General features: G+C 52.4%; 8 protein-coding genes across 8 annotated transcripts; 5 read left to right on the top strand and 3 right to left on the bottom strand.

Moving 5' to 3' along the window:
• Positions 1 to 780: 780 nt before the first annotated feature.
• TrAtP1_002296 (uncharacterized protein) lies at positions 781 to 1,228 on the bottom strand (the record flags this gene model as incomplete). The annotated part of the gene is made up of 2 exons (XM_066111406.1): positions 781 to 1,109; positions 1,171 to 1,228. The coding sequence occupies 2 exons, from the start codon at positions 1,226 to 1,228 to the stop codon at positions 781 to 783; spliced, it is 387 nt and encodes a 128-aa protein (XP_065967480.1).
• Positions 1,229 to 2,749: 1,521 nt separating this feature from the next.
• On the bottom strand, positions 2,750 to 4,016 carry TrAtP1_002295 (uncharacterized protein; the record flags this gene model as incomplete). Its single annotated transcript, XM_066111405.1, has 2 exons — positions 2,750 to 2,901; positions 3,887 to 4,016. 2 exons carry the CDS (start codon positions 4,014 to 4,016, stop codon positions 2,750 to 2,752), a joined length of 282 nt encoding a protein of 93 aa, XP_065967479.1.
• A 3,455-nt stretch (positions 4,017 to 7,471) lies between these two features.
• Positions 7,472 to 8,638, top strand: TrAtP1_002294 (uncharacterized protein; the record flags this gene model as incomplete). Its single annotated transcript, XM_014085073.2, has 2 exons — positions 7,472 to 7,825; positions 7,880 to 8,638. The coding sequence occupies 2 exons, from the start codon at positions 7,472 to 7,474 to the stop codon at positions 8,636 to 8,638; spliced, it is 1,113 nt and encodes a 370-aa protein (XP_013940548.2).
• Positions 8,639 to 8,669: 31 nt separating this feature from the next.
• TrAtP1_002293 (uncharacterized protein) lies at positions 8,670 to 9,389 on the top strand (the record flags this gene model as incomplete). Its single annotated transcript, XM_066111404.1, has 1 exon — positions 8,670 to 9,389. The coding sequence occupies one exon, from the start codon at positions 8,670 to 8,672 to the stop codon at positions 9,387 to 9,389; it is 720 nt and encodes a 239-aa protein (XP_065967478.1).
• A 1,815-nt stretch (positions 9,390 to 11,204) lies between these two features.
• Positions 11,205 to 12,724, top strand: TrAtP1_002292 (uncharacterized protein; the record flags this gene model as incomplete). Its single annotated transcript, XM_014085480.2, has 2 exons — positions 11,205 to 11,865; positions 11,940 to 12,724. The coding sequence occupies 2 exons, from the start codon at positions 11,205 to 11,207 to the stop codon at positions 12,722 to 12,724; spliced, it is 1,446 nt and encodes a 481-aa protein (XP_013940955.2).
• Positions 12,725 to 12,956: 232 nt separating this feature from the next.
• TrAtP1_002291 (uncharacterized protein) lies at positions 12,957 to 13,184 on the top strand (the record flags this gene model as incomplete). The annotated part of the gene is made up of 1 exon (XM_066111403.1): positions 12,957 to 13,184. The coding sequence occupies one exon, from the start codon at positions 12,957 to 12,959 to the stop codon at positions 13,182 to 13,184; it is 228 nt and encodes a 75-aa protein (XP_065967477.1).
• A 915-nt stretch (positions 13,185 to 14,099) lies between these two features.
• On the top strand, positions 14,100 to 15,066 carry TrAtP1_002290 (uncharacterized protein; the record flags this gene model as incomplete). The annotated part of the gene is made up of 3 exons (XM_066111402.1): positions 14,100 to 14,532; positions 14,614 to 14,854; positions 14,928 to 15,066. 3 exons carry the CDS (start codon positions 14,100 to 14,102, stop codon positions 15,064 to 15,066), a joined length of 813 nt encoding a protein of 270 aa, XP_065967476.1.
• An 800-nt stretch (positions 15,067 to 15,866) lies between these two features.
• Positions 15,867 to 20,433, bottom strand: TrAtP1_002289 (uncharacterized protein; the record flags this gene model as incomplete). The annotated part of the gene is made up of 4 exons (XM_066111401.1): positions 18,943 to 20,433; positions 17,979 to 18,874; positions 17,367 to 17,900; positions 15,867 to 17,116 (listed from the first exon to the last, which is right to left on the bottom strand). Exons 2-4 carry the CDS (start codon positions 18,073 to 18,075, stop codon positions 15,867 to 15,869), a joined length of 1,881 nt encoding a protein of 626 aa, XP_065967475.1. The 5' UTR covers positions 18,076 to 18,874; positions 18,943 to 20,433.
• Positions 20,434 to 22,299: the final 1,866 nt, after the last annotated feature.

Raw genomic sequence — 22,299 nt, 5'->3', positions numbered from 1 at the left:
TGTGTATGTGTATAGATGTGCAGGTGTATGCAAGTAGCTCTCTCGTATGAATTAAGACGATCGGCTTGGCGTGATAATCGAGGCTGTCTCAAAGCTCAGGCCTTTCTTCGCGGATCGCTTCGATTCAGAGGTATCGGATAGACGTTTGAAACGTTCGTATAGAGGGAATCGTAGATCAGAAAATACAGATGATTCCAACGTCGCTTTGAAATATTCTTCTTCGGTTGCAGCAGCCTGGCTCTCTCGTATGTCGTGTGGGGCGAATATCCAAAAGGCCCAGCCTCTTCCTCTTTCTCAGTCTCTTTTCTTCAATAATGAATATCTCGCTTGCTGGCTATCCAAATCGTATTCGCAATAGACTACAGAGTCTCAGGTCACAGCGATTGCATCGTCCGCGAGAACCAACAGAAACACAAAAAGAGTTGGAAAAAGAAAAGAGGCGTGCGCAACCGCCAGTCTTAAGAAATGGTCATCTGGGGGCCGAAAAGAGAGGCCAGGCCCGCCCTGGTCCAGTGGGTGTGTGCCGTGCAGCACAAACAAAAAGAGAAGAAGGAAAAAAGCCGCCATTGCAGTTCGCAGCCGCCCAACTGCCTCTCGCCCTTCCCTGAAAAAGGATAGACGCCACCCCCCGGGACGGGGACCAGGCCGGGCTAGGCCACAGCTGGAGGACAGGCGAGAAAGACGCCGCCGCTGAGTGGACATCAGATCGAGAAGCTGTCTTGAGCCGGTGCGGATTTTCCCCGCTGTGATTCGAGCACTGCTTGGCGCGCACCGGCCCAATCAGGGCAGACGATCCCGTAGCTGCAGTCGTTGGCCCTTGTAGTCTCGATAATTCCGAACTAGACTCGGACCACTCTCTGGTGCTTGTTCCACAGAGACGGGCGACGACAGCCGGTTGGATGCTTGCACGAGGCTAAGGCGAAGGAACGCTCGTACAAGCTGCAGAAGTCTTGGGCCAGAGCGAGGACAATGCTTGCTGGCTGTCGTAGCGACATCAATAGACTGGCCTTTGAGACAAGAGTTGATTTTGGCTTTCCCGTACTCGGCCGGTGCCTCGTGTCGTTGGCACGTTTCCATCAAACGCCACTGCTTATTCAAAGCTTCTAGAGCTGCCAACGTCAATACCTCCGAAGCCACAGCGGATGTAAGATTTGTAATGGCCGAGCTTACCTTGTCGATACAAACTCGCAACTCGCTGCTCTCCAGGAGCGGTAGCACAAACGTACATTCCAGTCTCCGAACCGGTTCAAAAGCTACTCGCAAACGACTCGCACAACCAACCAGCCCTCTTCCTCCCAACTTGTCTCCTCTTCCTCTGCGGGAGCCGGCACGCCAAGACGGAAAAAGGATCCAGAATCCAGCGCTGCCGGCAAGGCCAATCAACCTCCCGTGGCGCTTTCTGAGGCGTCACAATGCTGATGTGAGAAACCGGCGACGCTGGTTGGTCCGCGGGCCCTTTGGCTCTGTAATGAATTAAGCGCCCACAACCCTGTCAGTTTCGCGAGCCGGTGGGCTCTGCGGAGCGAACATCCCCCCAGCCAATCGCCAGCGGCATGGGGCCATGCGCCAAAGGGCAACCTTGCCAGATTGCAGATGAAGTATGCAAGGGCGGGCCTCGGCGATGGCCCAATCGCAGGCAACGAGGTTGACGAGCCTTTTGGGACGGAGCAGCTTGCAGCTGTGGATCGATGTCTCGTTGCCTGTCTGGGAAATGGCGCGGGATGTGCTTCCGTTGAAGACTGCAGTGACGAGGCGTGATTCTTTTGTGATTGTTGGTGATGTCTGGCAGAGCACAGCGCATATGCACGTTGAAGTTGATGTGATGGCACGATGCTATGGTGATGGTTCTAGTTTTCTCTCAACACGAGCTCTCTGTCAGGATACATATTGCCGCATCTGTCCACGGTGGCTCGACCAATATTGCTTCCATCTAATATTGCTTGGACCTTCTTGTAGTACTTGTATAGGCAGGCGAGCAACCCTGGGATGATGTACATAGCTATTCAGGCACGACAGCGGCTATTGCGGCAGAAAGGGACCGAAGCCGCGGACAAGCATTCCACTCCCCTAGCCCCTACAGGCGTAGACTTTGTACGAGATGAGCGTCCGATCGGCCGATGTTCGATTTGCTAGCCGCTCTCTATCCTATCCGCAAGAAAGGCGGCGGTTAGCCAGGGGAGCTGACAGATGGAAGTGGAACCAGAATTGCTACCTACTGTACTTGCTTGGAGCTCCTGGCTATGCGGCGACGACCTGCAGGGCTCATCAGACGCTTGTCTCGATCTGTATAGCTTTGCTGAAACGGAAGCGCAAAAGGACAACGGTCACTTGCGATGATTCGTAAAACCAGTGCTACTTGGCGGTCATCTAGTCACTATACCGCTGCGTCATCTTTGAAGTGGTCAAATGAATTTGTATTGGATTGGACATGAGGTTCTAGTTTGCCTCCCGATTATTCACCCTCTGTAGCATCCCGACCAAGTTTGCCCGTCTCACTATGCTCCTGATCAATTTCCATTGCCCACCATCCCTCAAGAACAGCTATAAACAGTGTAGGAAGAGCCCGATGTGGTGTTCTGCTGAGCAAGGGCAGTAGATGCAAGTGGTTGTCTTTGGCCGTCAGGGAGATGGACTGAATGAGCTGGAGCTGGATAAAGGCAGGTTGGTGTTGGCAGCTACTCTCTGGTCAGATCATGCAGCCAACATGAACCGATCTTGGGAATCACTTACCGAAGAAAAGAATGGCGAGTCACTGGCTATGAGCACCATGTAGGCGGTACAAATGCCATGAAAGAAGTTTGACGAGCTGAAAGCAGTTTGACGAGCTGAAGACAGTTTGACGAGCTGAAGACAGTTTGACGAGCTGAAGACAGTTTGACGAGTTGAAAGCAGTTTGACGAGCTGAAAAAGGACATGTCAGTTGTATTCTGTCGGGTGAGAAGTGGAGGGGAGATGGGCGAGGACAGATGTCGACAAAAGAAAAAGAGCAAAAGCAAAAGAAACAAATGCAAAGCTGAAAAGACGTACCTGGATTGAATTTTCCGTGTAATTTTCCTCCCCTCCCCTCCTCTTCAAGGCAAAAGATGTGACTGTGTGCGAAAGGAGGAGGGAAGGGGGGAATATGTTGTGAGTGGATGGAGGGGTTTTTTTGGTCCCCCCCTCCCCTCCTCTTCAAGGCAAAAGATGTGACTGCCCATGAATGGAGGAATGGAGGAGGGAAGGGGGAATGTTGTGAGTGGACGGAGGGTTTGTGGTGCCCGTGGCAGGGCGATGAAGAAGAGAAGAGGAAGAAAACAAAAAACCGGGGGAGAAAGCTCTTTAAGAGGAGCAGACTAGTACAGTGGCAGCTGCTGTGACAGGGCGGTGAGGACAATGTCAAAGAGCAACAGCTGCCGTTTGCCCTCGCTAAAAGGCAGTGGCAGTGGCAGCTAGGGGGATCGTCCAGGAGGTGCCGAGCAGCGGTTCAGTGTAGGCTACAGAGGGCTTGCCTGCCATGTCCGCCTTGAGCGTTCTCGATTTGGGGAAGAGAGTCTTCGTTTGGGGACTGGGATGCAGAGACTGGACGTGGCATCTCGAGAGACTGACCGTTGATGTATCTGAGCTGCAAATGCATCCAAGTCATATACAGCACTAGATCAAAAGGAGTGGCTTTTCAGGTGTAAATGGCATATAAACGTACGTAGATTGAGGCACCACGGGCATTATCTTGATATTAGCATTATACATTCACCGGGATACAATTTGCGGCGGTCTAGGTGCAGCTGGTGCTCTGTCTTTTGTATTCGTAGGCAAACGTTCTACTGGGAGTCTGTCTCCGAGCGTGCACACCCCCCTTTCATGCTCCCACTATCCGTGCTCTCACCATCCAACGATGCTCAATTCCGACCGCAGATTGCAGCCACGATACCGCCGTCTATTACTTCAACAAAGGCGTTGAACAGTATCAGAATAACCTTTTCTGGCGACTGCGCTTTTTTGGCCGCCAAAACGGCATCTCCCTCTCCACAGCCCAGCATGCTACTGACAGCATCATCACGAGGGCAAGAGAGACAAGTTTCGCATATTATCACTGGCAAGTTTCGACAAACCACAAAAGTCCTCTATACTTTGGAAATCCATCCGGATCCAGATTTGCTAACAGCTACGCACTGATAGATACGCAGCCACTTGCCGATTCGAAATCCTCGTCACGAATTGCGCGTTTCCCTCGCTTCTTCGCCGACAGATGCCGACAAATGGATTTTAACAGACGCTTATACAACATGTCTACAAAATTCCAGAGCGATTCGCATCCACACGATTGTACTTGGTTCCAAGCAATATACCTAGTACTCCAAAGCGGCTCCATACAATATACCACCTACCAAACTCTTCAACAGAACAGATCTGCGTCCCGAAAGCCAGAATTCCTAGCCAAAACAATTGCTTCAAATAGCTCGATGCCACACCCCGAACGCTCTTTTGCCCCGAAATTCGTCGTCGTTTTGAAAATCTCGAATAATCCAAACAAGGAGCGAAATGTTCCCTTTCGTGCATAGAGACAAACTTCAGCCGGATTCCAGCTTATCACGATGCTGTATCCATCCGACGCCAACACCAATCTAGACGCCACCCTGTGGGATGATGGCTGATGGTAACTGTGGCGATCGGTGTAAACAGAGTGAGTTTGTTTATGTGGATTCACCCCCGCCTCCATGAGGCATACTGACCTTTGAGTTAGGACCGCGGAGTTGCTCGGCCGTATGGCTTGGTGAACAGAGGCAATACGAGAAATAATGGAGTGCAAAGGTAAATCTAACTTTGCTTACGCTGCTTGTCTGCTTGTTTCATCCGCTTTCTGCCGCTCGCTTTTCTATATATTTCCCACGCTCCCCCTTTCTACCTCGCTTTTCTTCTTCTCTTTCTCACCTTCTCTAGACACCACAACTTCTACCACCAACAACATCTTCCACCCTCTTTCACCCTTTCCGACTACAACAGGACATGGGCCTCAAACTTTCATCAGCTTGGGCCGATAGTCCCTCTAAGAAGCCGGCGTACTGCCAAAGCAATACGGGCTATTTAGCAGGTTAAGGGCTAGCTCAAGTCGACTCCCACGGAGACGGAGACGGAGACGTTTCCGAAGACTCTAGCGAGGATGATTTCTATTCCTTGGGATTGCTCCTGGGGACGAAGAATCAAGAACAAGCTGTCAATCTGTCAATCCTCATTGTGTCTGGGCCTGGTGAGTTTCCCCGGTCCGGCACAATCGCGGCCAACTTGCTTCCGACTTTACACAACCGCTGGTCCATCTGGTCCGGCTGGGCTCCCGAGCTTGGTCGGATTTGTGTCGAGCGTTGGTGTTGGTCTCGGTGTGCACTCGTTCATGGTAAGCAACCCAATCACATAACCTTGTTCCAATACAGCTCTAACACATGCTCGATTGTCAGGGCCAGTACATTCGGCAGGCGAGTTGCTACACAGTCCTTGGCGCATTCCGACTTCCATGGCCACCGCCCTGCTGTCAAGATGTACCAACGCCTTTTGTGGCGTCTGATGAGCGTCTACTCTGGCACTATAACCTCGCGTTTGGTTCATCCCGCATCGCCAGTTCTGCTTACCAAAAATGGCCCACTGGTGTTGACGAATTCGAACGCCCACGTTCAACTAAGCAACAAGTGATTCTTACATATTTAAAGTTTGAAAATGGATGGAGGCAATAGAGCGCCCACGAGTTCAAACAACAACAAAGGGTTAACCGAAGACAGAGGCGGCTTGGTGTCGGGCGATATAACGTTCCTGGGTGGTCTGTTGAGGCCTCAGGAAGTCCAGCTTGGTCGGATTCGTACGGAGCAATAATTGCAATGCTTTATCCCCAGCACAACGGAGTTTAGAAGATTGCCCAGCCCTTCTGGTCAAAGGAGTGCTCGCTCCGTCAGTGTGACTCGCATGCGGCCCAGAACATCGAGGGGCATCACAGACCTTGAGCCTCCCCTTGATTATTCTTTTGACTCTTCTTTTGACTCTTCGTTTGACTCTTCTTTTGCCCTCACCACCAGCAACAAAGGGTTATCCGAACACAGAGATGGCTTTGTGTCGAGCATCGATAAGAGCATTCCTGGGTGGTCTATTGAGGCCTCAAGCCTGGCTTGGTCGGATTTGTATGGAGCAGCAATTGCAACGCTCTATCCCCAGCACGATGGAGTTTAAGATTACCCAGGCCTGGTGGCCGAAAGAGTGCTCACTGTCTCCGTCAGTGTAGCGCGAGCTGCCCAGAACATCTAGCGGCATCATAGACCTTGGGACAGCGATTCGATTGATCGGAGTTGGCCGGTTTGTTCAAGGTCACCGGATTGTTCTCGAGGTCAATAGGATCGTTGTCAGTCACCTTGGTTAACCGAGGCCACTTGGTTTGATCGTTTTCAGCCTGTCTGACCAAGGTCAACAGGAACGAGGTGTGTTGCGCACCATTTCATAACCACTATGAGCTATGATTGTACTAAATATAATCTTGTTGACCTATAGAGACTCCTACCTAGAAATAGCATGTTAAGGATATGTTACAGCTATCTGGCTAGACAAACGCAACATTGCAAGACTTGCAATTAGTCCTTGACACAACAGCAAAATAAAGTCTCAGTGCTTGTTGCAAGCAGTATGCTCCTTTGCAGGCTCGGTATTACTGCGGCAGCGTTGTTTGCGCCCCAACGCCACCATCTAGAAACATCATAAATGACAATCTCACAAACGTTAAGCTCATCGACTACGCGTACCGCAAACCCACTCATGTCACGGTAATAGCGCTCATTCGTTGACACAAAGTGCGTATTTTTATCTCCGGGCCCTGTTTTTTTCTGCAACCACTCTTCTCACTTTGCCATTAGCTCCCCGTGCCAATCATGACGTGTTCCATTGGCATGGAGTTCTGGTCAATGCCGCCACTTTAGGATGCTGTTGCACATGCGATTTGGCATGGACCATGCTGTTGGTTCACCACGAATCTTGGGATTTTAGCACTCTGATCCTGCCAATCTCCTATTGGGTTTTCTCCCACAGGATTCACAGATTGAGCAACACCATTGTGCGATGTGATACGGAGACACGACTCGGCTGACGTCAACGACGTTTTGTGGCGGAGTTTGTGCTCCGGCGCAGCGAGTGAGACAAACGACGAAAGGGTGGAAAACGGAAGCGTGTAACAGCATCTTGAGATCATCAACTCAATTTGATAGGGCTTTGCCATTATCGCCCCGAAATAATCGTTACTGGTCCGCTCTGTTTCTCCATAATAGAAGGTATTACTATGGAACTGGTCATTGCGACTAGGTCCATGGCGGGAAAGAGCTGCCATCGTCCAACGAATATTAAGATTCCAGCGAATCTATAAAGCATTCGCACCCATTCTTTTGGATGATTTTATTCTACAATCACACTAATTTCGCCTCGATTTTTTTATACTTCTTGTTTGCAATACATAGTAGAATTATATACAATGTCGAATATACCGTCTTCGGCATCCAGGCGGCCAAGAATCCAGCAACGAACCGAGTCGCTTCTTCCACCACACCAATCCAAGTCCATCACCAGCGTCCCAGTTACTCCAGGCATTTCTCAGGGCACATATATCAATGGGGTACCAGGGTTGAGAAGTCCCGAGTCTGCAAGACAGGAGTATTTCCCTCGTCATCACGCTCCTGGTTCAGCACAGTCTCGGACATCTGGTACGAAGGTGAAGCCGCCAGCCTTGAGCCCGCCAACTTGGGAAGGCTCTGATTTAAGCGGAAATGTGCTCTCTGCCACTTTCACTCTGCCCCAGGCGATACAGTATAGCCAGGGAGGAAAATGGGTAAGTTGGAAAGAAGCTTCAGCGCGCGAGAGGAGGTTGGCTAATACGAAACAGAAAGTATCGCAGCAGTCATATCATTGCTCCGCCCATCTAGATTCGCTCGCCTATCTTTCCTCCGACCGCTGTTGCTGGAACCACACGGTCATCGCCTGGACGGGAGAGATATCCTGCACTTTGGCCGATGAAACACCCCAAGCTACGATTCCGATGCCAACGACGGCCACGCAGTGTGAGCAGCCACAAATCGACGACGAAGCAGCCTCAAAGGACATCTTCATCGCCAACAGGGACAAGGCAAAGCTTGAAGAATTGCTGTACTGCAATCCCATACGAACCCTGCCAGTCTGGCTTGCCGATGAACGCGACGATACGGCTGATGGAATCCGGCTGAAGCAGCAGTCGCGATGGAGGCGCTACGCAGAACACGATGTCTGCGCATTGTTCCATTACAAGCAACACCCCCCGACGGATGGCCGCAAAGCAGACGGTCGATGGGATGATTACTGCCGGGTGAATGAGGTGTACGCGGACAGAATCAGCAAAGTCTATCAGAAAGGAGACATTGTCGTGGTGCACGATCACTACTTGATGCTTCTGCCAGAAATCCTTCGCCGGCGCCATCCAGACATGCACATTGTCTTTTACCTAGAATCCCCCCTTTCCCACCAGCGAACTTGTGCGGTGTCTGCACCGACGAGAGGAAATCTTGAACGGCGTTCTTGGATCGGACCTTGTTTGTTTCCAGGCCTTTCACTACGCGCAGCATCTTGCCAACTCGTGCGAGAGAATCCTCGGCTGTTCTGCAAGCAGTGAATGGGTAAAAACCACCAGGGGACGAGTCCACATGAGCGTTAATCCGCTGGGAATCAACGTCTCCAAAATCACTTCCCTGGCTTTCTCAGAATCGGTTGACAAAAAGTACAAGGAGCTGCGCAAGCTGTTCGAGGGAACAAAGGTTGTCATTGGCTGCGACCCAATGGACCGCATGGGGGGCGTCCACAAGAAGCTTGAAGCATTCCAATGCTTCTTGGAGCGCCATCCAGAGTGGCAAGGGAAAGTTGTCTTGCTGCAAGTCACGGGCCCTGCGATACTGGAAGACGACGACGGTGAAAGCATTGCATACGCCCGCAAGGTCAACGAGCTCGTCGACTTGATCAACCAAGACTACGGCTCGCTGGAATATGCTCCAGTCCAGCTACACAACCAGAAGCTCTCGCAAGATGAGTATTTTGCCCTCTTGCGGCGTGGAGACGTCGCCATCAACACATGCGTGCGAGAAGGCATGAGCACCACGAGCCTGGAGTACATTGCCTGCCAGCGAGACAGCCACGGGCCGCTCATCATCTCCGAGTTCAGCGGAACGGCGAGCAACTTAAAAGAGGCGGTTCAGATCAATCCATGGGACATTGTACAGGTGGCGGATCAGATCAACAATGCGTTGACTATGACGCCAGAGAGACGGAGTCGGATGCACAAGGCGCTGTATAGGCGTGTTGTTGGGGACAATGTGGAGCTTTGCGTCAATGGCATGATTTCACGGCTGAAGAAGGTGTTGGCAGCGTGACGCACGATTTGAGGACTGTCGTCTGTTGTTTTGAAAGTTTCGCTGTAGCTGGCCTATGGTGTTTATAGAAGAAGTTGGCGAGAGCGCCGAGAAATAGAGTGAGAATCAACATGACGGAGATGAAGATCAATGAGGTTTCCATCAAAGCTTACGATCCCATGTCCCATTTGCCCATCCTCCTTTCTACCTGAATCCCATTCAAGTACCCTGAAGTCTTGATAAATCCTCAAGCCACCTTGTCCGCTTCCACATGATGGTAATTCCCCCCATCTAATCATGTGCTCTAGGTTCAAGGCCTCAACAGACTCAAGGATGCCTCATCAAGGCTCCACACGAAGCTATCGCTGCCTTTTTTGCTCGTTGCTCTGCTTTCGAGGCAGAGGTTTCTTTAGGCTCTTTCCAACAGATTCGATGCAGCACTCATTTGTCCCAGTCTAATGCATGTGACAGTGCGGCTACCGCTCTGTGCTCTCTGCCTGTGATTTCGATAGTCTGAGTAGCAGCGGTAATCTATGGATGCTTATAGCGGCTAGAGTGCTAAAGAATACAACTCGGGGCTGGATCTGGCGCCACTAGCCGGTCTGTAGTGATGAAATGCTGACTAAGCGCCATGTCTTAACTCGCCATGAACCTCCAAAAATCAAACAGCTTCAGGCAGCTGTACTGGTAACGAGAATCAATTCCAAAAAAGAAACTGTGTCAGATTTCGGCGATAGCACATATCCTTCATGATACCGAAAGTCACTTGATTGAAGTTTTGTCTTATAGAGCTGGATCAATTGTATGCCGATGCAGATTGCAAGCCTGCCTGAGCCCGGCTTAGTCATCCGGTTTCTTTTCCAAAACACCACGCAGTCATACCAAGAAGCCGAAGCGGTCCGGCAACTTGCACCAGGATCCCGGACAATGAATTTCGGTCGAGTCTCTTCTCTCTTTATGGCTTTCGGTATTGCCATTTCTCCAAGCACTATACCGGCTCGCCAAGTCCCCATTCTTCCGCCAGCTTTACGGCTTCCATTGCCCCGTGCCTTGTCCTCGCTCGGCTCATTCCGTTAGCTACGCTTCACCCCAAATCTCCAAGTTTTAGCTCCCTGTTGGCTAACGCATCTTTGAATCTCAGGGTCCTACCCCAGACGAAGCTGTTGCACCATGCTAGCCGCACGAGCGCTAAAGACTCTTCATCGGACGCCATCTGCTACTAGCAGTGGTAGCTGAATTCCACTAGATGGGCAGCCCCCAGACACAGCAAGTCCGTTTGCCCCATTGAGTAGTTTTGTCCTCTGGAAAACTCTATCGTCTTGGGTTCAGTTTCCCATTGGCTCCATGATCCCTGGACAAGCGGATCTCTTGCAGGCGAATTGTCGACAAGCTGGGCTCATCCACCCGAGGCAAAAATCGGGCCTCCGCCCACATGCAGCTCATGACTAAATGATATCACAAGGTTATCGCCGAAAAGCCCAGCATCGCGAATAGGCCACCCCCATGCGACGGCATCCTGCTGTATGGCGAGATTGCCAAAGACGGCCCACGGAGAGCGCCCATGCCCAATCATCCTTTTCGATAGCAACTGTGTTGTCGACCCGCCCCGGTTACAAAGCCGATCCAACTCCGTCGTGTGGTGTTTGCTGCAGCCGTCATCATAGCGTTGCACCATGCTGAGAGGATTGCGGGTTTATCAAGCCGGCAGCTAGACTACAAATAACCTCTTGTCTGCCCGAGTTTTCAGGTCCGATATATCCACTGGACTTTGGCTTTCCAAGTCTCAACTTTACTACTCCTTGCAACGTAGCTCCATCGGCTTGCTCCAACTTCGCCATGACGGCTCAACTCCACGCGCAGATCCCCACCGATAACCGCACAGCTTTTGGGTCGGTCAACATTCCTCCCGTTGTGTTCCCCAATGCATCTGCTCCGCCTCCAGATTTGGATGTGAGCAGCACCGCTACCACCGCAGTCAATGCGCTCAACGAAGCGCTGAGCAAGGCCGACTATTCGGCTGCCGCCAAGCTCTTTGTCGACCAAGGCTATTGGAGAGACCACCTGGCTCTGACCTGGGAATTCCGCACGGTGCAAGGAACCCAGGGCATCACCGGCCTCTTGCAGGACAGCTCCAAGTCGAAGGATGGATTTCGCTTGAAGGAGGTTACAATAGATGCGAGCTCGGCGGGGCGAGCACCCAAAGTGGCTGCTCTTGACGGTGAAGGCGAGGTTCCGGGAATCCAGTTCTTTATCAATTTCACGACTGTGGTTGGATCTGGAAAGGGTGTCGCCAGACTGGTGAATGACAATGGCACCTGGAAATTCTTCTCAATATACACGGCCCTCGACGAAATCGACGGCCACCCAGAGCTGCTCGGTGAAAGACGACCCAAGGGAGTCAAGCATGGACAGAAGCGAGGCCCTCAGAACTGGGCCGAAACGAGGTCACAGGAGATGGCATATCAGGGCGAGGCCCAGCCAGCTGTAATCATTATCGGTAAGGATTCTCTCTGGGCATGCTCTTGATCCTATTGCTTTTACTAGATGTTTGCTAATAACCACCGTTTCTAGGCGCTGGACAAGCTGGATTGACAGCGGCAGCTAGGCTAAAGGCGATTGGCGTCAATGCCCTGATCATTGAGGAAAACGGCCGCGTAGGAGACAACTGGCGAAAGCGCTACCACAACCTCGTGCTCCACGACACGGTTTGGTACCAGCACCTGCCGTACATTCCCTTCCCGCCGCAGTGGCCCATCTTTACTCCCAAAGACAAGCTGGCCACCTTTTTCGAGGCCTACGCAACACTGCTCGAGCTGAATGTCTGGACAAGGACGAAGCTCGGAGACGTCAAGTGGGAGGATGCTACAAACAGCTGGTCCGTCACGGTGCAGCGAGAAAAGGAAGACGGCACAACAGAGACACGAACTTTCCACCCGCATCACATTATCCAAGCAACTGGCCTCTCGGGATTCAAATTTGTGCCGAAGCTGGAGGGAATGGAAAACTTCAAGGGAGACCGTCTGTGCCACTCTTCAGACTTCCCCGGATCGACGCCCAATAGCACCGGCAAGAAGGCCGTCATCGTGGGCTGCTGCACTTCGGCCCACGACATTGCCCAGGACTACGTGGAAAACGGCTACGACGTGACGCTGGTCCAGAGATCAAGCACCTTTGTCGCCTCGTCTAAGTCCGTCAGCGACATCCTCTTGCGGGACTTTACAGAAGGCGGCCCCCCCCTTGGAGGATCTAGACTTGCTCTTCCACAGCCAGCCCACGGCGGTGCTCAAGGCCCTGCACACGTCTTCTGCCAAGAAACAGACCGAGCACGACCGAGAAACGCTCGAGGGCTTGCGTAAAGTCGGATTCAACGTGGACAGCGGCCCAGACGGCGCAGGCCTCCTCTTCAAGTACTTCCAGCTGGGAGGCCGCTACTACATCGACGTTGGCGCCTCCAAGCTGATTGTGGACGGCAAGATCAAGGTCAAGCAGGGCGCGGAGATTGCTGAAGTGCTGCCCAACGGCCTACGCTTCGAAGACGGCAGCGAGCTCGAGGCCGACGAGATCATCCTGGCCACGGGATACGGAAACATGCGGGACAAGACGCGCCACATGCTGGGCGATGCCGTGGCGGACAAGATTGGCGATGTCTGGGGCTTTGGCGAGGGCGGCGAGCTGCGCAACATTTTCCAGCGGACGGGCCATCCGGGCTTTTGGATCCATGGTAGTAGTTTGGCGCTGTGCCGGTACTACTCGAAGGCGTTGTCGCTGCAGATTAAGGGGCTTGAGGAGGGCTTGTACAAGTACGGCGAGAAATAGAGCTGGGCTCGGCTGAGGCAACTGCTGTTTTGGTTATTCCGTGTATTAATTTTTAGTTTGTACTTTGATACGATGCTGATACTGAATTCAAGTTTGTTGTGCTCGAGATACAGATGCTCTTCAAAAGCTCGGTGTTGCGGCCGTTGTGTTTGCGCTCCAACGCCATCTCAGGAGCCTCGTAAGTGTACGCTACACAAGCTACAGAAATCTTACAAAATGCCTGACGTTAGAATTACAATTTATCAAAATTCCAGGCAGGGAGTATATACATGTAGTGGGAGCTGTGGCGTTGCTGCATTAAACTAGGATTAGTAGTGCTGCACCGGCAATCTATCGAAAGAGCTTAACATAACCTCTGCCTCAATTGTCAACATCGATCAATTGCCCCGCCAACAGCGATGCTCCACGCTCGACCTCGGAGATGCTCAGCACCCAAGCCAAAATTCAAAGCCCCCAGAAGGAAATCAAAATAATCCCACCACCCCACCTAAAAGCATCTTCATCATCTGCACTCTTCCCCTTCTCTTTGCGCTCATCTCGAGCTCTTGTTCTTTCTGTTTACAGTTGCAGTTCCTCTAAAGTGGCCCGTGCACTGCCAAGAGTGCAGCGCTAGACCTATTCGGGAACAGCCGCATTGTTCTTTCCTCTTTTGCAGCAGGAATTTACGCTCCAGTGCCCGGTTTCGAATGTCAGTTGGATATCAGTCCAGCGGCAGTTGCATGTCAGTTGAAATTCAGACACCGCTCACAGCTGCCACCGCCTGGCGAACCCCTTCAGCCTGAGGTGTTGAATTACGCGTGCCTGGAAGCCTGAGGTGCCAAACTTTATAAAGCCCTCCTCTCCCCTCTCCTCCCTCTCTTTGATATTCCTCCCTCCTCACCCTCATTTGATTTTCCACAGCTGTCACCAACCGCAATGGATTACGCCTCGATTAAGGACCTCATGGCTGAGATGGCCCGCAATGCTCCCGAGGATGACTGGGTTCAGGTCCCCTCGCGCAAAAGTGCTCGTGCCAAGGCGGTCGCCGACCCTGCGGATGCTAAGGCCATCCTCTCGCAGCCGACCATCAGGCCCAGCTCTACTATCCGCCCTGCCAGCAAGGAGGCCATCGCCGGCCGGCACTTCTACACCCTCCGCGCCTACGAGGAGACTCGCGAGTGCCGCGTCCTCCGAGCCCTGATGAAGGTCTTCAAGGCCGAACTCAAAGACTCTCGCTCCTCCGAGGATCCTATCCGCAAGGCCATCTGCCTTGGCATCGGCTCCTTCGATCCTGACAACGGAAGCTGGATCACCAAGGAGAAAGCCCATATGCAGTTTGCCGCCTTTTCCGTCATTGTCGAGGAGCTTCGTAAGTCATTTCCATCTTTGTGCCCTTCTTCCCCTCTTGGTTAGTGATTCCATCTCACTGACGCAAAATGAAAACGCTCAGAAGAGTCGTGCAACAAGAAGATCGAGGTCATCCTCCAGGAACCGGCATTCAACGCCTCCGACATTGACTTCGTCACCTCTTTGGGTCACGAGGTTGTTGAGTCTCCCGCCGCCTTTGAGGCCGTTGATTCCAAGACTTTTGTCTTTGGCATCCACCTCTACCGCGACATCTACGCCCAGGTGTTCAACAATCGCGAATTCCCCGCCCTATTCATTGGAACCGGATGGGATATCTGGTGCGAGTAAGTTTCTCCTCTCTTCCCCCACTCTTCACTGCGTAGTTTCTTCTGGCTCCAGATACTGACAGTTCCTTAGTGTCAGCTACCGCTGGACCCCGGAGGAGAGAGACAGCCTCGCCTTCCTCGAGGAGATGGAGACCACTCACAAGAAGTTTGCTTTCCCCGAGTACCGTGGCAAGACTGTCTTCTACGGCACCTGCATCTACTGGGAGTGATCCAGACGAGTCCTCCACGGCACCCTCCATCTACTAGGAGCGATTCAGCCGAGTTCTCATGACGTTGACGAGACAATGCAACGGTCTAGTAATGATTTATACCTATTTCGGTCACATGTGTCTAGATACACATTTCAAAGGGAGTTTATAGGAGCCTAGGTAGGCCAGAGAAATGGAAAACGGTACAATGCCAGATTTACAGTAAACACAAGTCTTTGCCTGCTTTGCATGTGTGAATGAAAGATGCCCTGCCTTGGGGAATGTAGAAAAGAAACTAAAACACAAGTAATCCTCGCATGCCCTTGCCCTAAAACGCCCAGCTTTCTCTGTGAAAAATGATACGATACATTGCGTGCCATGCCATGTCTCGCAGCAGACACAAACGTAAAACAAGTAAAGTACAACAGTAAATGCCATGAATACCGTCCATATGTGAAGTGTTCCCAGCTGTCAACAATTAATCCAGCATAGTATTTGGGAAGAAGAAAGCAATATGGGCAAGACGAAGGAGAGAAAAATCGAAAAGAAATAAACACGCACAAAAAGACTCTACAAGTCTATCGCGTGAAGAAGGACAAAAACCCTCCAGTGTGATTAAAAACAAACAGATAGAATCGTAAAACTCCATTTTTCCCTTGCAGTCATGCCTCGTCATCAATCAGCCGTGAAGAACATATATGTTTTTTTGGTGTTTCCAAAAGGGTGTAATCCTCGAATAATAATTCAGGTTCCCTCCCCTTTGTACTCCTCTTCTCCTCGCCATCCTTTTTTTTTTGTTCTTCTTGTTCTTTTTTTGTTCTTCACGAAACCGTCTTACCACCGCAGTCGGGAATCTTGACACCATCCTTGAGCTTGCGGTTGGCATCCATGAGGCCCCATTTGTCCTCCCACGCCTCGGTGGGCGTGTTGTAGATGACCTTCCATGGCTCGTCAAAGGCCTCAAACCAAAAGTAGTTTGTGCCGTTCTCGAGCGCCTGGCAGACCCAATCACTCATAAACGTGTTGAGCTCGTCGATCCCAGCCACGGCCGGGTTCGTGCAGGTGCTGGGACCGCCGCAGTCCTTGCCACCTCCCGTAGGCCAGCCGGTCTCGGAGATGATGTTCTTGGACGTGTCAGTCTTCCAAAAGGGGCCGTCGTGGCCCTTCCAGAAGCTGTACGTCCAGTCAGCAGCCTCGGTCGCCGTTGTTCCACTAAAGAACGGGTGGACGTTGGCCATGATGTAGTCGCTGTCGTCGGCCAGCGCCTGAGTCCAGTCGTCTCCCAGGTCGGAGGTAGCGACTGGGAGATCATACTTGTTCTTGGTGAGGTTGGTGCGCACGTCGTCGAGCAGCTCGCCGAGGCTGGCCACGGTGAACTGCTTGCGGAAGAGCACTTCGTTGGCAACGATGATGCCCTCAAAGGGGTCGTCGCCGTACTTGTCCAGGATGTCCCACATCTGCGCGAGCTGGCGGGCGTTGGTGGTGGCGTTGTTATCCTGCCAGACACCCATCCACACCTTGATGTCGCTCGTCATCTCGAGGGCAGAGATGGAGTGCAGCACCATCTGCGTCTGGTTGCAGTCGGTGCCGTAGAGGCGGATCTTGTTGGTCAGCTGGCTGAGGACAGCCACATCGCGCGTGATGTTGTTCTGCGAGGGCGGGTTGGCCAGGCAGTCGGGATACTGCGTGTTGAGCGGCGTGTAGTCGATGCCGGGGAAGACCTTGTGCAGGTCGGGGTTGTTGAGCAGATCCTTGATCTCTTGGCTGTTGATGGTGAGATCGCTGCCATCATCGTCTCCACTGCCGCTTCCACTGCCACTGCCGCCTTTGGAACTTCCGCTGCCGTTGCCAGACTTGCTGCCGCTTTTGTTGGCGACGCGGCTTCCAACGACACCGCCAACGACGCCGCCGATGATGAGCAGGACGACGATGATGGAGATGATCCAGCGCCATTTCTTGCTCTGGGAGGAGTGCTGTGCCATCCAGGCCGACTTTTCTTCGGTGCTACCGTTGTCAAAGATGCCGCCGGCGTCAGCTCCTGCGCCATTGCCTTTGCCCTCGGCTGCTTTTGCTAGATACCAAATACATGTCAATAATTAAGAATATCAAAGAGAGAATGAAGAAAGAAAGAAGGAGAGGCAGATAGACAAGGATATAAAGTTGAAAGGGAGCAAAGAAAGAAAGTAGAAAACCATATCAAGTCAAGGGGGAAAAGAAGAGGCAGATGAACAAGGATACGAAATAGTGGCAGAAGAAGACAAGTAGCAAAGCTGATAAAAGTAGGAAAGCCACATCAAGTCGGGGGGGAAACATGTACTCACCACTTCGTCCCAATGCACTTCGAATCGCTCCAGCCCCAACCGCCGCCGTCGTCACCGCCGCCGCTCCCTTTGCCGCATCAGCGCCGAGGGTGGAATTCCGCTGGCTACGTCGAGAATAATCCAAACCGTCGTCGCCGTCGTCCACAATCTCATTAGGATTGACTATGCCGAGCATCGGATTGCTATTTCGAGAGCCCGCGGCATACATCTGCGGATAGTGATCGTCGGCATAGGGGTCTCGTGCGCTGCGAGACTCCCGGGCGCTGCGAGAAGGCGAGCGCGAGCTGTTGGCGCCCGACACGCCCGACACGCCCATCGAGCCTCGCTCAGAGCCCGGGTGGTAGTAGCCGCCGTTGCCAGGCCCGTAGCCGTAGCCGTTGCCGTAGCTGTTGCCGTTGCCGTAGCCGTCGGGATATCGAGCGTGGGATGGCGGAGGAGGGAGGCCGCCGTGAATCGCCTGCATGCCGCTCTCGCGCGCGTTGCGCTCTGCCACGCCGTAGGCAATGCCCGCCATGCCCCCCCGCGGCCATCTCGCTGAAGTTGTCAGAGCCGGGCGTCACGTTATTCTGGGAGTATCCCCGGGAGGTGGAGTTTGCTGTGTGTTGCGCATACCCGTCATTGTGGCCTTCGCCTGCAAAGTAGCCGGCGTCGCCCTGGTGGTGAGGCGGAGCAGGCGCCTGGCCCTCGTCGTACTCATGCTCGTGCTCATGCTCGTAGCCGTAGTCCTGGTGCTGGTGCTGGGGCACGGGCGGAGGAGGCTGGCGGTAGTGAGGCTGAGGCGAGACACTGTCGTGATAGGGAGTCTCGGGGGGGTAGGCAGGGCTGGGCGGCGCGTGGTAGCCGTCGAGAGGCTCTCGCTCAGGAGAGGAGCCGTGCTCACCGTAGCGCTGCATGGCTGGCGAGCTCGGGGATTTGGAGAGTCAATTGGGATTCGACAAGACGGATGGGCGAGATAATTCGCGACCTGGGCCGTGGAACGACGATGAGCTGCAATTGCGGGTTGCTGCAGCTTCTTCGATTGACTCAACGAGCGTGGGTTGAGATTCAGGCGATCTGATGCGCGCCTTTTTTTATTGTCTGGTTTCTTTTTTTGTTTTTTTGTTTAGCTATGGGATAAAAGAACCCAGCCCAGTGGCGGGCCAACCGCCGATCAATGAATTGGACTGGATTAAAGACGGGATCAGAAAAAAAGAGGATCTGGTGAGGAGCTGCGGTGCTTCTCCAATACGTAGCTGACCGACAGGGATTCGGGCTGAAGAAAAATAAAGAGGCGCACAAAGATGCGGGTGAGCACAGGCCGCGCGAACCAGCAGCTCTACAAGATGAGACAGAGGAGACGAAAAAAGAGGGCCTGGGGAAAAGGGGAGAATCAAAGACGATGACGACGACGATGGGCGAGTCTCGGTTCTTTGGTAAGCGGCCGGGGGAAGAAGCTGGTTCAACGATCGTGGCAAGTTTGCAAAGTGAACGACTTGTGAAGGGCTCGTCTCGTGGCTCTGCTGCTGTCTCTGTGAAATTGCCTCGTCAAGTTAGTCGTGTCAACTGATGGGAAAAGAGCGTGGAGAGGAAGACAAACGAGAGAGAAGGGGGAAAAAAAGGAAGCCTCAGAGCAGCTGCCCAAACGCAACGCTCCACCTGTTTGGCTTCTTCTTCTGCTTCCTCTTTATTCAATCACTCTGCAGAGAGAAACACGACGAACAAGTAGGAAATAAGAGAGAGAGAATAAACGTGAAGGGGACAAGTTTCGTCAGCTCGCGATGCGCCAGAGTTTCGCAAATCGGCATCACGGCAAGGTCAGGGCCCCCCAAGTCCAATGCTACATTAGCCCGTTGCTTAGCAGCTCGTAATGGCCAACGGCTAATACAGGCGCTGAAGCTCAGCTGCTCTAAGCCGCTGCCTAGGCAAGCAAGGCACCTAGAAAATCATGCACATGTGCACTCGAAGCCACTATGGCGGCGGCTGAGGCCCCCCTGGGCTGCCGCTAATTCCCAATGGCGCAGGTCGACCGCATGGGCTGCTAACTGAGAGTGGCTGTAGCGAGGCCTAGACGGGCCGGGGAGATTATTGTGGCGGCCAGGGGGTGGAATGTTAATGAGGGCGAGGCTGATGGTGAGATTTCTGTTTGTTCGTTCTTTGGATCTACAGGCAATCCGACCCAGGCTAATCCTGGAGGACGATCCTGCTGAATAGAATGTCCTGGTTGATTATTCCCCAAGCAGCATCGATGCCGGCCTTCACGGCTCCCCCTATAGATGCGCTTTCAGGGCCTCGGAGCTGGTGGTCGAGGCGCAAGAATCAAAGCCATAGTCCCCTGTGCCGTTATTGGTACTGTCTGGACCCAAGCCTGTGGGGCTTGCTCGCTCCCCCAGATTTTCTCCCCTCGTATGTCTCATCTAAGCATGGCCTTTTATTGTGCTTCGTATTTTGTCCAAGCCGCCTAAAATGAGCGGCAGATTGGAAGACAATCTCGACAATCTCACTGATGAAAAATGTTGAGATGCGGGAATAGCGGGATAGACGAGGGCGCCGGGAATGAAGCTTTCAGCGATGCCCGCAGCGCAAAAAGCATAAACGGATCATTGCTTCGTATGAGAAGAAGCGTCAGCACTTTGTCTGCAGGCACGGCGTGCTAAATATAAATTCATTCTGAATCAAAAGTGTCTGTCGCAGCCGCAGTGCCGCTGCACCCATTGTCCAGTCTTTGGCGCACGTTTCGATGAGTCGTTTCAATTCCAGTCGACAAAACCACTTATTCGTCATCCAGGTCGCAAATGAAAGCTACGTCTACAATTTGAATCAGCCAAGAAATGTTTCCAAATCAAAAATCCAAATTTACACCTTTTCCTGAGGAGGCGCCTGTCAAATGCGCGTGGCCGCACGTTGAAGGCTCGGCATCCTTAGCCGTGGAATTGTGGCTGGCCGCCTCGTAAACTTCCCTTTTGCCTGCAGACTTCATTTTAGCCTTTACCAGGCACTTTTCGTGTTGTGCGTGGGACATGTCGATGCGTTCAAATATGCAGCATCGCTCCATTTAATACGAAAAAAATCAGAGACATCTGAAACTTTTGCCTATTTATGCGGTGCTTACGAATATCTACTAGCAATACAGAGTGAGCAAGGGCAGCTTCGGGTTTCTGGCTGTAATTAGAGCCGGCCATGTCTAGCTAGATCGTACGGTGAATCAGCAGACATGGAGACTACTGCACGCTATTAAGCTCAACTGCCTGGTCTCCTCATTGCTCTGCAGCACGCGGTCAGAGCCAAGACAGCAGCTTCAGCAGCTAGGCTTAAATCACACATGCAAAGCAGCTGGAAATTGCCCTGAACGGCAACGCCCATGCGTGAGACTTTATCCACCGAGGCTATTAGCGCTGCCTCCACCGACTCCCTGTCTTGAGCCCTTCAATGTTGGCATTTGTGTCACTTCTGCAGCATACGGGAGAGTATAAAAGTCAAAAGTCTCTGTTGCTGTGTCGTGTGCCGTTCTGTCCGTCATGTTTTTTTTATACATGTATGTTGTTTGACAGAATGAGAGACAGCGAGCGTTCTTATTCACTCTCTGGGGCTTCTAGCGCTTGATAGTGGATATTGTGCCACTAGACGGCATTACTCGCCTCGCCCGCACGATCGAGGGCGAGGCTCAGCCTCAGATACAAAAATAGAAGAATATGGAGAGATTAAAGCGACCATGGCGTCGTCGTCCATCCGCCACCACCGTTGTTTTAGTCTCTACCCAAGTAATGAGGAGCTGAGAAGCTGCTTATAACTGATCATGGTACAATATGTCCCCTACTTGACATCCTGTTCCGTGCCCGTTGTTCGGCACTTGGCCTCTAGGACAAGTCCCTCGGTCTGGACAAACAACGGCATGTAAAGCCGGTAGGTAAAGAAAAGCTCCCTTCTGGCCTCATACCTTCAGTGCTTCATCCAACTGGGCCCCAGAGCACGGACGACGGGAAAGGCCTGAAATAGAGCCACTGTAAATCAATCAGATACAGCAGACCAAACGTCAAGCAACTCACAGGCCAATGCATCCCACGTAGCCCTACAACATGACGTGTTTTTTGGCGGGCTCGAAGCCTAGCCCACCGGCGCCGGGACCCTTTGTTGATCATGCTACCTCGTTCTAGAGAAAAGAAACGGCGTGGGATGGTGGATTTTTGTGGGCTGAGCTCCCATAGTCTCGTTTTTCCACATACAAGCTTCTGTTGCTAGCAGATTTCCGATCCTACGAGCTTCGCTAATCATCACATAAGCACTCGGGCCTAATCGAGGTTCCGTTTGGAGAATGCAATGTGGTAATTGGTTTGGCTAAGTAGCCATCGTTGCTTGCATCAAATCCCGATAGAGCTATTATCCCGATGGAGCTATAATCCCGATGGAGCTTGTGGGCAGTATCCCACTTCAGATCTCGGGAATGCTTCTTACTTTTGTCAAAGGATCAACGCCATGTGCTTTGCCCACGTTGATAAGAGTAGTAGCTCGGCAAGCAGTTTTGGGGGGTATTCCAAATCATCCCTGCTGCAAATCAGGCTGGCACATCACCGCAGGCCCAGCTCTGTTTCATGCTAGCCACGGCTAAAAGGGAACATCGATAGTCCCCAGCAAGATCATGCTGCCTCGTATGTGAACACGCGTATCGCGGCATCGAATCTGCAGATGGTTTTGTGTGCAAGGCCTTGTCAATAGATCCCTTCGCTTGGCAGTCAGGGAAGGAGGAGAATATGGACCCATGGCAGAGTTGCCAAGCACCGGTAGTTGATATAGATGCGTGGGTCTATTCTTCGCTTTTACCCCTCAATCTTGTCTTTTCTCCTCTGGCTAGTTTCGATTCATATTCGGTCTCTCATGTCTTGAGCCTCGCTTTGTCTTTCAGTGATTGATATTGCTGATTATTCCGAGCCAACTCTGTATCAGCAAAGTGCCGCGCTGC

This window comes from Trichoderma atroviride, chromosome 1 (genome assembly GCF_020647795.1).
Source record: "Trichoderma atroviride chromosome 1, complete sequence".
Taxonomy (NCBI): domain Eukaryota; kingdom Fungi; phylum Ascomycota; class Sordariomycetes; order Hypocreales; family Hypocreaceae; genus Trichoderma; species Trichoderma atroviride.
Note: the sequence above shows the minus strand (reverse complement) of the source record. Positions and strands in the feature narration are given on the sequence as shown.